Source organism: Cetorhinus maximus, chromosome 15 (genome assembly GCF_964194155.1).
Source record: "Cetorhinus maximus chromosome 15, sCetMax3.hap1.1, whole genome shotgun sequence".
NCBI lineage: Eukaryota > Metazoa > Chordata > Chondrichthyes > Lamniformes > Cetorhinidae > Cetorhinus > Cetorhinus maximus.
The window spans coordinates 73,878,830-73,892,841 of record NC_135893.1 but is presented as its reverse complement, the minus strand read 5'-3'; the positions used below and the strand labels follow the sequence as shown (position 1 = coordinate 73,892,841).

The following is a 14,012-nucleotide window of genomic DNA, read 5'->3' as shown; positions in this document are numbered from 1 at the left end:
GAAATGTGCATTGTGGTACACAAGGAAAGTGGCGAATGTAGACATTTAATAGTGTAGAGGCCTACAGTGTATTTTATCTTATTCTAGTTTTATCATCCACCTCACACCTTATTCATAGTGATCCTTTTAATATAGTTGCCCAACACTTGCCTAATGTTAAGATGTGACTCAATAAGTATACAGCTTATACCGGGATAGCACATTAACACAGTGCAGTGGAGTATCAGTGTGCTATATCAGAGAATGGTGGGCTATAGATCCACATCCACAGTCCACCGCCACCCCATCCCACCCCAGTAGAAACTAGGCACTTCATCAGAGGGAGGAAGGAAAAGTTAGAGGGAGATTTACCATGATCTTTCCCACACTTCTTGGTAATCAATTCCAAAGTGATGGGCCATGGTGGCCATTAAAAAGATTTAAATTTCTTATTTTAGCTTCTCAGTTTCTTAAAAAAAAAACAGATTCAATAACTTACTCCGCTGAAATTCAAATTTAGCCTGGTTAAATCCTTTATCTGAACAAGTTGACTGAACATTCCCCAGTTCATCAGCAGCCAGTCCCTGGATCCATTCGTGTTGCTGATACAACCAGCACCTGAGGTTAAAGGATGAAGAAGGTTACCTGTGTGGTGGATATTTCCCAGTAGATTGTCACGAACTTTATGTATATACAAAATAACGTTCAACTTTTTTTAAGCTCACAGTGCTTCAATCAATGGTCTCTCACATTGGAAGCAAGTAAGTTGTGTTTGAACTTGCAATTTAAGATTTTTTTTTATTCGGCCATGGGATGTGGGCGTCACTGGCCAGCACTTATACTTGGCCATCACTATTTGCCCTCAAGAAGGCTGCTACCTTCAATCAAATTGAGTTTCTGTTTTCAGCTGTTGCATGTGCACAGGTGTGACTGAATAGATCACTGGGTTATCATTATGTGGAGAATTATCCCCCCGTTGGGGGGTGCTGAGCGGGAGCGGGTGGGCGTGCAGCCAATTAAGGCCCACCCAGTGTGACGCGCACCCGGAAGTGCTGAGCACTTCTTGTGCGGGCGGAGGGGAGGGTGGGGGGGGAGGGTGGAAGAGAGGCTGGGTCGGGGCCTGCGCTCTTACGCGCATGCGCATGAAAAAGCGCAGAAATCTCCCTGACGCACAGAGCTGCCTCAGGGAGATTAGTTTGATTTTGAAAAAGTTAAATAAAGAAAAGAAAAATTTTTTAAGACATGTCCCCTCATGTGACAGTGTCACATGAGCTGGGACATGTCTATGAATTTTATTAAACATTTTTATTAAAGTTCAAAAACCTTCATGAAACCTCATCCTGCCCGTGGATAAGGTTTCATGATAAATGCGAAGGCTGCCTGGGCTCTTCGCCTGCCCGCCAACGTTAAGTTTGGACGGGCAGCTCTGTAAATTATTTTAATTGATGTTTAAATGGCCTTAATAGGCGGGCACACAGCTGACTCCAGTGCACACCCGCCAAACTGAAGATCTGAATGATGTGCGGTGACGTCGGGATGCACGCTCGCATCACCGCGCGTCATTTTACGCGTCGACGAGTGGGGCCCACCCCCAGACGCCAACCAGAAGATTCAGGCCTATGAGAAATATGGCCAGATATTTTATCATCCATTAAATTAACTTCATGGGCAAAGTTATTGTAGAAATATGATTTTATTCAAGGGATATATGGAGGAATTTTTAAATCTGAAGGTTTGAAGCAATGCTAGAGGCAATTGCAACAAGGCTCTTCATATGTTATCATTTCTCAAATATAGTAAACAGATGTTATGAGGCAGTTTCATTCAAATCCCCATGGATTATATCCAATGCATTTATGACTGACATGACAAACTACATTGCTTTCTGAAGCTAACGTTAAGATATACTGATAGGAAACTGAGAAGGAGACATTCTTAACAATACTGTCATAATATATCTAAACATTTTTTATCACTGAGAAACCCAAGAAAATTGACCAAGGTGCACAATGAACATAACAACCAAGGATGTAGAGAGGAGAGGCAAGATAAATTAAGGAGTAGTGATTAGATGATGCCTAGCTTGGATTTGCATGCCTGAAAAATGTAGAAAATCCACTGAATCCTAGTAAAGGATGAGTGAATGTCAGCAGGATGAGTATTAATTTCATTAGAATGGGAATGCAAGAAGGAAGAAACTACAGAATGGTATATTCAGAGCTTAGTAGATGAGGAAAATTCTGGAGAGTACTTACCATATTTGGACTGATAAAATGAAATTGAAAACAAAGTTGCAGCAGGGAAAGGTTGGATATTGAAGGCTAAAGATGAGTGAGAAATCCCCTTCAAGATGACGAGTGATAAAGAGAAAGCCAAGTACTTGAAAATTCAGGAGGGTTCTTCTGGTCTCTTGCTGTAATTTTGCTGGCAGACCTCTGGAAACCCCAGGGGAAACAGCAAAGACCTGGCATAATCAGGGCACACTTGATATCTGCTATTTTCCCCAGGGTAGTACCATTCTCCCACTAAGTTATGGCTGGGAAACTCTACCACCTTGGAACTTCAGGATTTGTGCTTCTTGGAGGTAATTTTAACAATGGAGATGCGAGAGTGTCTGCCTCATATCACCTTTTTACTACACTTGAGAAATGATAATATATTAAGCAACTCGTTGCAACTGCCGCTAGCATTAATACAAACCTTCAGATTTAAAAAGTCCTCCATTTATCCCTTGGATAAAATCATATTTCTACAATAACTTTGCTCATGAGATAAATTTAATGTGACTACAAGAGCAGGTCAGAGACCGGAAATTCTGTGGAGAATAACTCACCTCCCAACTCTCCAAAGCCTTTCCACCATCTACAAGGCACAAATCAGGAATGTGATGGAATACTCTCCAATTGCCAGGGTGAGTGCAGCTTCAACAAGACTCAAGAAGCTTGAAACTAGCCTGGACAAAGCAGCCTGCTTGATTGGCACCTCATCCATCACCTTAAAACATTCACTCTGTCCACCACCGACGTACAGTGGCAGCAGTGTGTATCATCTGCAAGATGCACTGCAGCAATTCACCAAGGCTCGTTAGACCACACCTTCCAAACCTGTGACTTCTACCACCTATAAGGACAAAGGCAGCTACCCCTCCAAGTCACACACCATCCTGACATGGAACTATATCACCGTTCCTTCACTGTCGTTGGGTCAAAATCCTGGAACTCCCTTCCTAACAGCACTGTGGTTGTTTCTATAGCACATGGGCTGCAGTGGTTTAAGATGGCAGTACACCACCACCTTCTCAAGGGCAATTAGGGATGGGCAATAAATGCTGGCCCAGCCAGAAATATTCACATCCCATGAACAAATGAAGAAAAAGTTCCATTTGATGTAATATTTGAGTTAGACCACATGTTTTCATAGATGAAGGAAGAAAAGGGTGGTGCCATTAAAGGAAAGAGGTAGAAGCCTCTGGTTAGAATTGAGGGACCAAGGAAACAGTATCTTTGAAAATTGTAAGAAAACCTCATTTGGCATTAAAATAGTTTACAAGATGTATAAAATTTGGCAAATCTCAGAAACATACAATTTTATTGCAATATTACAGTAGCAACCTAACTGGATGTAAATCCAGTTCACTCTGTATTTTTCAATGGCCTTTCTTGTTTACCTGTGGTGTTGAGGTAGATAAGGATCCACATGTTTAGCACAGTCTCTCTTGCTGCCTGTGACATCTCCTTGAATTCATTATTGAGTCCTTTTATGCTAAAATGGCAAAACATTTATAGTATTACTTATTGGGTAGTCAGATCTGTAGCATCCATTCATCTAACAGACATACCTGTAACTGTATGCTTAATAATCAGGGCTGGTCTATGTACATCTGTTGTTGATCTATGCAGGTTACTGTTACTGGAGATATAAGGTCCCATGGGCAGAATTTTGCCCTTGGCGAGCGGGGGCGGTTGGCAATCCGACCGTCACCCGCGATCGGGTCCGGAAGGCGATTTCACCCTGGCGGGCCAATTAAGGCCCGCCTCAGGTGAAAGGGGCTGGGGAAACTCTGAGAAGGGCGGGTGGGGGCAGGGGCATGATGTCCACTGGGTCCAATGGCAACCCGGCGGCCGATTCAAAAGTGGCCCAGGCAGCCCCTGGCGGCTGCCATGGAAGGACGTCTTCTGTACTCTTGCTATGGACGGATTTTAGTGTGGTTGGACTTGGCAGGCGGGAGGGAAGGTCAGCGGGGCAGTCTGCCCTGCATTTCTCCGACGAGTGCCTCACAGCCCTCCTGGAAAAGGTGGCTGCCAGAAGGGATGCCCTTGTCCCCAGAGACGGGAGGAGGAAGCCACTGCACATCACCAACAGGGCATGGGAGGTGGCGACATCCCGGGTGAGCAGCCACAACATGGTGAGGTGCACATGGGTGCAGTGCGGGAAGTGCTTCAATGATCTGCTGCAATCGGCAAGGGTGAGTACCGTGTTGGCATGGGTCAGTGTGGAGAGTAGTTAAGGGCTGGCCATTCCCGCGTGGACCTCAGGGGTGTTAGAGTATGAGTGCCAACTGTCAATGACACCAGAGCTGGCCAATGTGGTGAGCCCTGGCTGCTTGGACTGAGCGCCTTGCGGGTTAAGGGCCACAAACCGGATGTGCCCTGTAAGGTGTTCCTCAGGTGGGGTTGGCCATGGTGCTGCAGGTAGAGAGTGGACTAATCAATGTCCCTCTATCCTTTCAGGAGAAGACATCCAATAACAATATTGAGAGGATGCGAACTGGCGGGGGACCCCTACACCTCCTCATCCTCACTCGCTATGAGCAGGAGGCCCTGGAGCTTGAGAGATGGCATGTACCTTGATTAACCGGCTGTAGTCAGGCGAAGGTAAGAGTGCAGTGCACAGAGGTGAGAATGTCAGATATTGCAACGATTCTAGTGTCATCTCTATATTGATTTGTGCCTTGAAGCTGGAGTCCCCATTGATAATCGAAAGACGAGGGCACCATAATGCAGATCTCTGTTGTCTCACCAGGGTGCCTGTCATTCACAGTGACAGTGTGGTGACTTTAATGAATGACATGTCCTTCTTCTCCCTTTTAGGCTCACCAGCAGGCCTTCGCACTGAGTACCCTGAAGGGCCACCCCTGACCCCGGAGGACCACCATGCTCCCTACGCACCTGCATCACACCAGCTTTGTCAAGCAGGCAGCAGCGCATTCACCAGCACCTCGGTGGGCATAAGATCGCTGTCTAGTATCTTGGTGCACAATGGTGAGGGCGCTTCACAGTTGCTTGAGGTACGGGTGGAGGCAGAGAGCGCCCAGAGCACCCAGGGCGCCGGCAGTCGGAGGACTGCTGGACACCAGGACAATGCTCAGTCGACGGCTGATGATGGGTCTCAGGAGTTGTCCATTAGGCAGCAGATGCTGGAAGTCCAGCAGGGTGTGCAAGAGGATCTGGCGGAGATACATGAGGGAATGCGTGCCATGGTCTCCGTTTGGGAGGAGTCCCTGCGGAGCATGACCACTGCGTTGACCCTCATGGCGGAGCGCAATGCCTCTTCCATGGAGACAGTGGTGACTTGCATGGAGAGGACACTCCAGGAACAGAATCAGGAGTCCCTGGGGATGCACTCGGACCTGCAAGCCCACATGCAGACAATGATCTCAACTGGTCAGTGTCCCTGTGGGAGATGGATTGGGAACCAAGTATCCCAGCTAGGTGCCCGTCCATCAATGGTGAGCAGGGAGGTCCAAAACGACCTCATGTTGACGCACAAGCTGCCCGACGTCTCTGCGGGCTCCTCTCAGGGCACTCCGGATGACGGCAGCAGCTCCTCTGCCCCTCTGCCAGTGACCATGGCATCTGATGAGGCTGCGGCGACTGGGGAGATGCTAACCGTGGCACTGGCCGCTCGCTCCCAGGCGGGGTCAGCACAGGCTCCACGGGCCAGAGGACGCCCGCCAAGGTCATCAAGGCCGACAAGACATTAGAGTCAGCAGGCTGTCTCCAATGCCCGTGTCAGCGAGGGGGGAGCACTTAGACGTAGCACCCACAAATGGAAATGTAAAGCACCTTAAGCACAAGATAGACTTATCACGAGTGCAGCTGTGTCAACATCCTCTTCCTCCACTGGGTCCCACCTTACCAGTGCCAGATTGTGGCGAGCGCAGCATGCAACCACTATTAGTGGTACCCACTCAGGGGACTATTGCAGTGTGCCCCCTGAATGGTCCAGGCATCGGAAGCGCATCTTGAGAAGACCAATGGTCCTCTCTATCACCGCCCTTGGGGAGGCATGGCTCCTGTTGTACCGATGCTCAGCCTCTGTTCTTTGATGGTGGAGCAGCATCATGAGCTATCTTTTCAGGGGATAGCCCTTGTCATCCAGCAGCCATCCATCCAGGCGGGCTGGAGCATTGAAGCTTCGGCATCTGGGAGTGTCTCAGGATGTAAGCGTCATGGGAACTGCCAGGGTATCGTGCACAGACTTGCTGAATCTGCATCTTGTGATCACACACTATCTGCACGTTCATGGAGTGGAATCCCTTCCTGTTGATGAAGGCACCCAGCTCACCCGCTGGCGTCTTGATGGCCACATGTGTGCAGTTGATGGCATCCTGGACACGGGGGAACTCAGCAATCGCTGCAAAGCCTCTGGCTCACTCAGCCCAGTTGGCCTCATCCATGCGGAAATGAATGAAAGTCAATGCACACCTGAACAGAGCTTCTGTCAAGTATGACGCGACTGTGGACAGTTGATTGGGAGACTCCATACAGATCCCTCACTGAGCCCTGGAAAGAACCAGAAGCATAGAAGCTGAGGGCCACTGTGATCTTCAGAGCCACTGGCATGGGGCGTCCACCCACATAATCAGAGCTGATCTCAGTCCTGATCCTCTGACAAATTGAGGTCACTGTCTCCCTCGAGAGGTGGAGCCTCCTTCGGCATTGCACCTCAGACATGTTGAGGTAGCTGCATCACCACCTGTAAACCCTGGCAGCCGGATAATGCTGTCTTCTGTGGCCCCTTCTGCCTTGGACTGCCAGCTGGACCTGCCCCACTTATGCCTGTGCCTCTCCTCCCACAGGTCGCTCCCCTGGAAGCTGCATTCGGACATCTGGCCTCCTCTCCCTTCTGCCCCTCTGTTCCTCCTCTTCCTCCAGCAGAGACCACAATCCCCATTACCACAGTTATGGAAGGCTTTCTGATACCTGGAAGAGCCTACACAATCAGAATCTTCCAGGGGCCTGGAAGACAACAATGAGTCCTGAAATGAAACCTAGAAATGATCAGAATGCAGCTCTGAAGCGAGATGAAGCTGTCCAGTTCACATAAGCGACCAGCAGCTCAGGATCTCCAAATCTCCTCACTACTCACATTGACAATGCTGCTGACCCTTCTTATCCCGCCCGTGGATGAGCTTCTGCAAATTGTGGCCTACCTGTTTTGCCCGTGCGATGGCCAAAAAAATCGTACGGGCTAAGTAAATTTGGAGACAATTGATGTGTCAAGGGCCTTAACTGGCCTCTTAATTAGTGGCGGATGTGCCTCCATCTCCCTCGTGCGCCTGCTGAGTGAAATATCGTGAGTGCGCGCGTTGACTCCAGGACGTCAACGCGCATTATTTCATGCTCCAGTGGGTTGGGCGCGTGCCTGCCCGCCGAGCGAAAAATTCTGCCCTATCTCATTGGCTGGAGTTGTTCATCTTGATACTGGGCCAAGGGCTTATTAGAGGCTCCCAACTTAAGGCTTTATTGCACTTGTAAAGATATTTACTTAGTATTTATCAATGTTTTATTCAGGTGGTCATTAGGGGTGGTTTCACTGAATGTGGCCAGCATTGGACCCAGTTACCTCAGGGCAAACAATGTCATAGCAGAGATCTAAATCTGGTGTCATGCCCCTTGTTTACATATAAAATAGCCTTATGCCTGGATAAGGCACGTCCTTGTTTGTCCTTACCCAATATGGTGAGTAGCCAGGCTTTAGCAGACACTGTAACATCTGGAAAATGGGCACTGCTCAACCCAGTTTCTAGGCCAAAAATTTCAACTGCTGGCCACCTGTTTCTCCCCTGGAAAGTTGGCAGCTGAAAATCAGAGGTGGGGGCACCTCAGCACCCCATTGATGCCTAAGGCTCATTTTATGTAATTTTCAGCTGACCCTGTAAATGGGCTACCAGCTCACCCACCTGTGATCAGCATAAAGCTGCTTAAATATGAAAATAATAATCCTATGCAAGTTGCACACCTCAATTACAAATTTCAGGTACAAAATGCAGAAACTATATCATGCACTCCATCAATTTGTGCCAGGCACTGAGTAGCCTAACAGGAGACCCCAAAACAGATCGTTGGAGGCCACTCAAACAAAGAGATTAAGAATTGTTCTTATTTTTATGGGGCCAGGGGGAGAAAGATATTCCATTGCAAGGTTTGACCAGCTGACTGGCTTAGCATCAAAGTCAGCTCATTTCGCACCCTCCTCAACTATTGAGTTGCAGTAGGTTGCCCATTTGATGCCCACAACTCACCAATGGCATTTAAAAGAAGCTCAACTCCTTAAAGTTTACACCTGTTTTTCAGCAGATTTCAAATTTCCTCCCCAAGGTAAACACAAGGTGAAATATGAAACTAATTTTTCCCCCACATTTCTTTTATCTCTTTTGTTCTAAAGACAGTGACTTATGCTAGATTGAGGTTCCATGGGCAACAATTCACAGGCACCACATCTTTCTGCTCATTTTTGGCTAATAATACTGAGACTATTACTAAGTTAACCAAAGTGCTGGTTTCTGAGGACAAGGACGAACACCCTGGGGAATGTTGTGAGCCCAAGTCGTTCGTGACTACAATCTGCTGTGTATGATTCTAAAAGAGAGCCACACACTTACACTGCTTGGTACCCTTCGCAGGTTGTGTTTCTGATCAGAAGGCAGCTCAGCACTGACTTGGAAATGCCAGCAATGAAAGGCCTGAATCGCTCCTGGAACCATTTTGTCAAGAAAGTTGAACTGGCTAAGTTTTCATTGGTTTTCACAGTCTCCCACAGGACGTTCATGAATGTGATCTTCGTCATCAGAGGAATTGGTGAAGTGCTCAAGGTCTGAAACAAACCAAGGCATGTATTTAAACTCAGTGAATAAAGAGATTCCACTGCAGGCATAAGAAACTTTCCCTCACTTCAGAACTAAAAGAAATACAATTCATAAAATTGCTCAGACTAATGTAATGAACAAAGTAGTTCCTCTGATCAATCTAGTTACAGGTTAATTTAATTGTTAATGTAGGAAAAACACCAAAACATCAGTTAATACTTACAGAATGGAAAGTCACATTATTTCACCTTGTGACTTATTACTTCTGAAATAGCATTTGACAGCTTACAATGGAGAGCACTTAAATACCAAAAATATTCAGTAAGTCTGGTGCAGTGTTACTGATTTTCACTAGAGACTGGATCATTATTTCTATGTAGTCTGATGTGTGTGTAGATTTTAAGAGAAGTCTAAATTAATAAGTTACAAATGGTCATAAGGATAAAAATGCTGTTGGGTGAATATGCTTATTGCTTAAAGACCAGTCTATAATTTTGAGATTCTAGTTTGAGATATTCATAAAGTTGATTCAAACTCTTACATCTAAATTTTCAGTTGTCCAATATTAAACTCATGGGGTAGAATTTCACCCATGTCAGGCGGGCTCGGCGGGGGTGGTCGGGAAGCAGACCACCACCTGCAATCGAGGCCAGAAGGTGATCTCACGCTGGCAGGCCTTAGCATGAAACGTGAGCAGCAGCGCTCAGTACCGCCTGCGCTGGCACACTTCATAATCTCCCTTGGCACAGAGCTGCCTCAGGGGGATGAAATATTATTTAAAAAAATAAAGAAAATAAAAATGTAATGAAACATATCCCCTTATGTGACTTTGTCACATGAGCAGGGACATGTTTTTAATTGAGTTGTAAAATTTTTATTTTTAAAAAAAAATTTACTTTAGGAAACCTAATTCTGCCCGCGGATGAAGTTTCCTAAAATGTGCAAAGGCCGCTTGGCCTTTTCGCTTGCCAGCAAAAAAAATCAATTTAATTGATAATTTAATGGCCTTAACAGGCTTTTTAATTGCTGGCGGATACGCTGCCAACTCTGGCGCACGCCCATCAAACGAATTATCGCGCAACTGCATTTGATGTCAGGGCACTCACCCAACGTCAGTGCGCATCATTTTACGCTCAAGCGAGTCAGGCGCATGCCCGCCTGCTGAGCTAAAAATTTCACCCATGGAATAAAAGTAGAAAATTTGGTGCAGTAATGATGTCCTGCCCCCAAATATCTTTCAAAGACAAGAGATAGCATTCAATGTCCAGGTTATTCAAAACCACAATTTCCAAGTTAGAAATCAAGGGCCAGATTTTCTAAGTGGGTTTGAGAAACCAATGCCCAGATAAATTCCATGTCCCAAGCCCGCACCTCACTCATTCGTAAATGCAAATGCCTTAATTGGACTAGAGGTGAGCTCTCTATCAGGCGATGCTGGTGCCTACCTGGCACCAGCAGCAAAAGCAGACGGCAGCCATGTTGAGGCCTGTCAAGGCCTAGCCGATGAGAGCAGGCAGCTCTACAAAGGGCATCTCCAAACAACCCATCTACTTAACCCTTCAATCACCACTTGTCCTGCATGTGGCAGAGTCTGCAGATTGTGCAATGTTATCAGTCATCTCAGAACTCACTGAACGGAGTGAAAGCAAGTAATTCTTGATCGTGAGGAACTGCCTAAGAAGCATAGAGGTGTGATATGGAGGACGACAGGGCAAAATTGAGGTACCGTGCATGTTCAGGCGTAGGATACCCGAGGGCCTGATAATTTTAAACATTACAAAAAACTTTCTCTTTGCCCCACAGCAACATGACAGCTCTGCACTAACATGCAGCAGACTGTTTGGGTTTGCCGAAATCTCTATTTGAAATTATGTTCATGACCTCCCTGGTCCGTTAACAAGAAGTGCTAAAGGACCTTAAGGGGCCAATAATTGTAAAGGAGTGAGTTTTCCATTCCCTTCACTCCCTTCGTGCCACCCCACTCCCTTTAAAAGTTGCAGACTGTCCTGGAGGCATCAGAATTCAGAGGTCACTGCCAAGACCACGATTTTTAAATTGTGTCTGCCTGGGTCCTGATCTCTGCCAGCAACTGAAAATCCAGCCCCAATTGTTCAGCTTCTCAAGCTGGCAGGCACCTAGTTTATGGATGGTTATTTTTTAAATAAATCCAATAAACATGTTTTGAAATCTATAAATTATATAGAGATGTTTCCTTAAGCTTATATAATTATTGTAAATATATGGTTTGTTGAATGCTGGCAAAGTCAGTTACCAACCAGCCCTTTTGCTTTGTAGACAGAAGTATTACCAGGTCTGGAGATGTATCTGGGTTTTATTTTTTATCATTGGTGAATTTAAAACATTTAGTGCTTTCAGTGCCTTGGCCAATATTCCTCCTTCAACCTACAGAACCAAAATCATTGCTTGTGGGATTTTCTATGCAAAATTGCCGCTGCCTTTGGCTATAGTCACTGCATTTAAAAACATCACTATGTTTCTAACAATTATATACTGTATAAATGCAAATATTTCTATCTTTGCATAGGAATATGTCTATCATTTCCTTTGTATGTTGTTTCTCATCTAAAGTTTAATTATCATTTACCATGTTGTTGAATTTGTCTAGTGCCTCGTTCAGGGTGGTTTTGTCCAGCCTTTGAATGAATACACCCAACGCAGTTCCATCTGGCTTACTCAGAGCCTTTGCAGTAGTAAAGCAATTAAATATAGAGGTCAAGTGATCACTGGTTAGACCTGCCAGCAGTAGATTACTCTGTAAAGAAATCAATTTCAAAAAACATTAGGGTAATACATCTCAATATATTTAACTGATCTAAAAACATCACAAATAATGGAACTCTGCTTTGATGTTCAATGGATCCAGCAGTATAAGATGCTGGAATTCAGAAACTAAACTAACATAGAACAGCATAATAGCAATTAAACAGCCAGGCATTCCAGATCCCTACTTCATTAACTGTGAAATGCCTGAAGATGTTTCTGAGTAAAATAAGGTATATAAATTCAGCTTTTCTTCTTGGTTAGCCCTCAATATTACAAAATTCTTACAGCCAATTTCATGTATCTTTTATATTTGACTGAAATCACAGTGAGCCTGGTCTGCAATGAAAAGAACACCACACATGTTGGATGGAATTTTACGGCCCCATCGTGGCTGGGGTGGGGCCATAAAATGTGGTGAGCTGTTGAAAAGTCCATTGACTTCTGCGGGACTGTAAAATTCGGCTGGCGTAAAATTCCACTCATTAGCAAACTCTGTCCCCACTAAATTCTACAGCTAAGATTAACCCCTTTCTCCAGTCTTTTGAGCTCCAACATAGATCTGAAATGCTTACTGGGTAAAGTAACCTTAAGATAAATTAGCATAATTGGTACTGATACTTGATATTCATTTATTTAAATTTTTGGTGGATGTTATTAAAAGCAAACACCACAAAATTATACAAAAATAACTCATTTCTACTGGGATCCCATGTTGAACTTAGAATTACTTAAGTTTACAGCACAGTATGAATCCATTTGGCTTATCATAACTGGGACTGCCCTCATATGGAGCAATCCAAACTAATCTTATTGTTCTACTCTTTCATCATAGATCTATATAATCCTCTGCATTAAATATTTATCTTCTCTTCCCTTAAATTATTCAATAATTTCTGCCTCAACTACTCAATGTGACAAAGCATTCTAACCTTTAACAAACTTTCTGCATAAGGAAATGCTCTCAATGACAATTTTAAATTGATAAACCCTCATCATTCACTTGCCAACCAGTGGAAATAGTATTTCCTTATTTAGCATATTAAGGCCATTTATGATTTTAAAGTCTCTACTAAATATTTTCTTATCCTTCAATGTTAAAAATGCTTAATTGAAAAAAATCGGGAAAAAAATCAATACAGAATAGAAAATCTACATATCAGCTGTTCACGAAGCACTGTATATGACAGACTGTTGGACAAATATGTAATGAAGAATGTTAGTGGTGAAACTCATTATTTTACTAAGCATTAGAAATAATCTGGATTAAAATGCACAGGCTGCATTTATACCACTTTTGCCTTAATTCAAAGTAGCGTTGGGATACATTGATGCAAAACTAACAGCATAACTCAGAAGACAACAGGCTACATTAAAGCCTTGGGGTGTGAGATCCCTCTTCGCTGCTCCTGAGTTCTCCAAGTATGCAACATATATCCACTTAAAATTGTGCAGCATTATTTTGTATTGCAAGTAAATTCATTGGATTACTACCACCTTTACTGAAATGAGGAATGTTACCAGCAACAACATTTTAGCAGACTGTTATTCTCATGTGAAATTCTGGACTATGACAAAGCTTACTTGAGCACATGCGTAGTATGTAATGTTGAAATTACAAAGCTGGAACTTGTTGACAGACATCAGAAAACTGTTCACAGCTGAACTGTTGGGGTGGAAATGCAATCTATTATCCGGAGAGGAATTACATTGGAATTTAATTAAAACTGTTTTACCATCAATACAATCTTAAATATATTCCTTTACATTATTATCTGCCAAGTGAGAGAAACTCTGAACTCTGGGAGCAGATCCAGTCATGGCTTTCAAAAGAAAATTGGATCATTATCTGAAGAGGAAAATTTGCAGGACTACGGGGAAGCAGGGAACTGGAACTAGGCAAGTTGCACTTTAGCCAGCATGGGTATGACGGGTCAAATGACCTCCTTCCATGCTGTAACCATTCAATGATTCTACGGTGATTGGAAAAGCTGCTTGTAATGTGATGAGCCTTCCAGGTTTGATCCCTGGGCTACACTAAGCGAATCTCAGCCAGGTTGATGATGAGGATGGTATCATTGGCCTCAACTAGAGAAGGGAAAACGTTCTGCAGAGTTCCTGCTAGCTACTACTCTCCTTTGATCCCAACTATAGGTACGGA

At 44.6% G+C, this 14,012-nt stretch overlaps 1 protein-coding gene across 1 annotated transcript in view; it reads right to left on the bottom strand.

Moving 5' to 3' along the window:
• The window catches only part of LOC144690297 (uncharacterized), a 152,518-nt gene that overhangs the window by 73,234 nt on the left and 65,272 nt on the right, over positions 1-14,012 (bottom strand). Inside the window, exons 25-29 of the mRNA XM_078557651.1 lie at positions 13,436-13,517; positions 11,676-11,843; positions 8,867-9,078; positions 3,647-3,741; positions 479-597 (exon numbers count right to left, since the gene is read on the bottom strand). Of these exons, the coding sequence (XP_078413777.1) occupies positions 479-597; positions 3,647-3,741; positions 8,867-9,078; positions 11,676-11,843; positions 13,436-13,517 (676 nt within the window). The remainder of the gene's footprint in view (positions 1-478; positions 598-3,646; positions 3,742-8,866; positions 9,079-11,675; positions 11,844-13,435; positions 13,518-14,012) is intronic.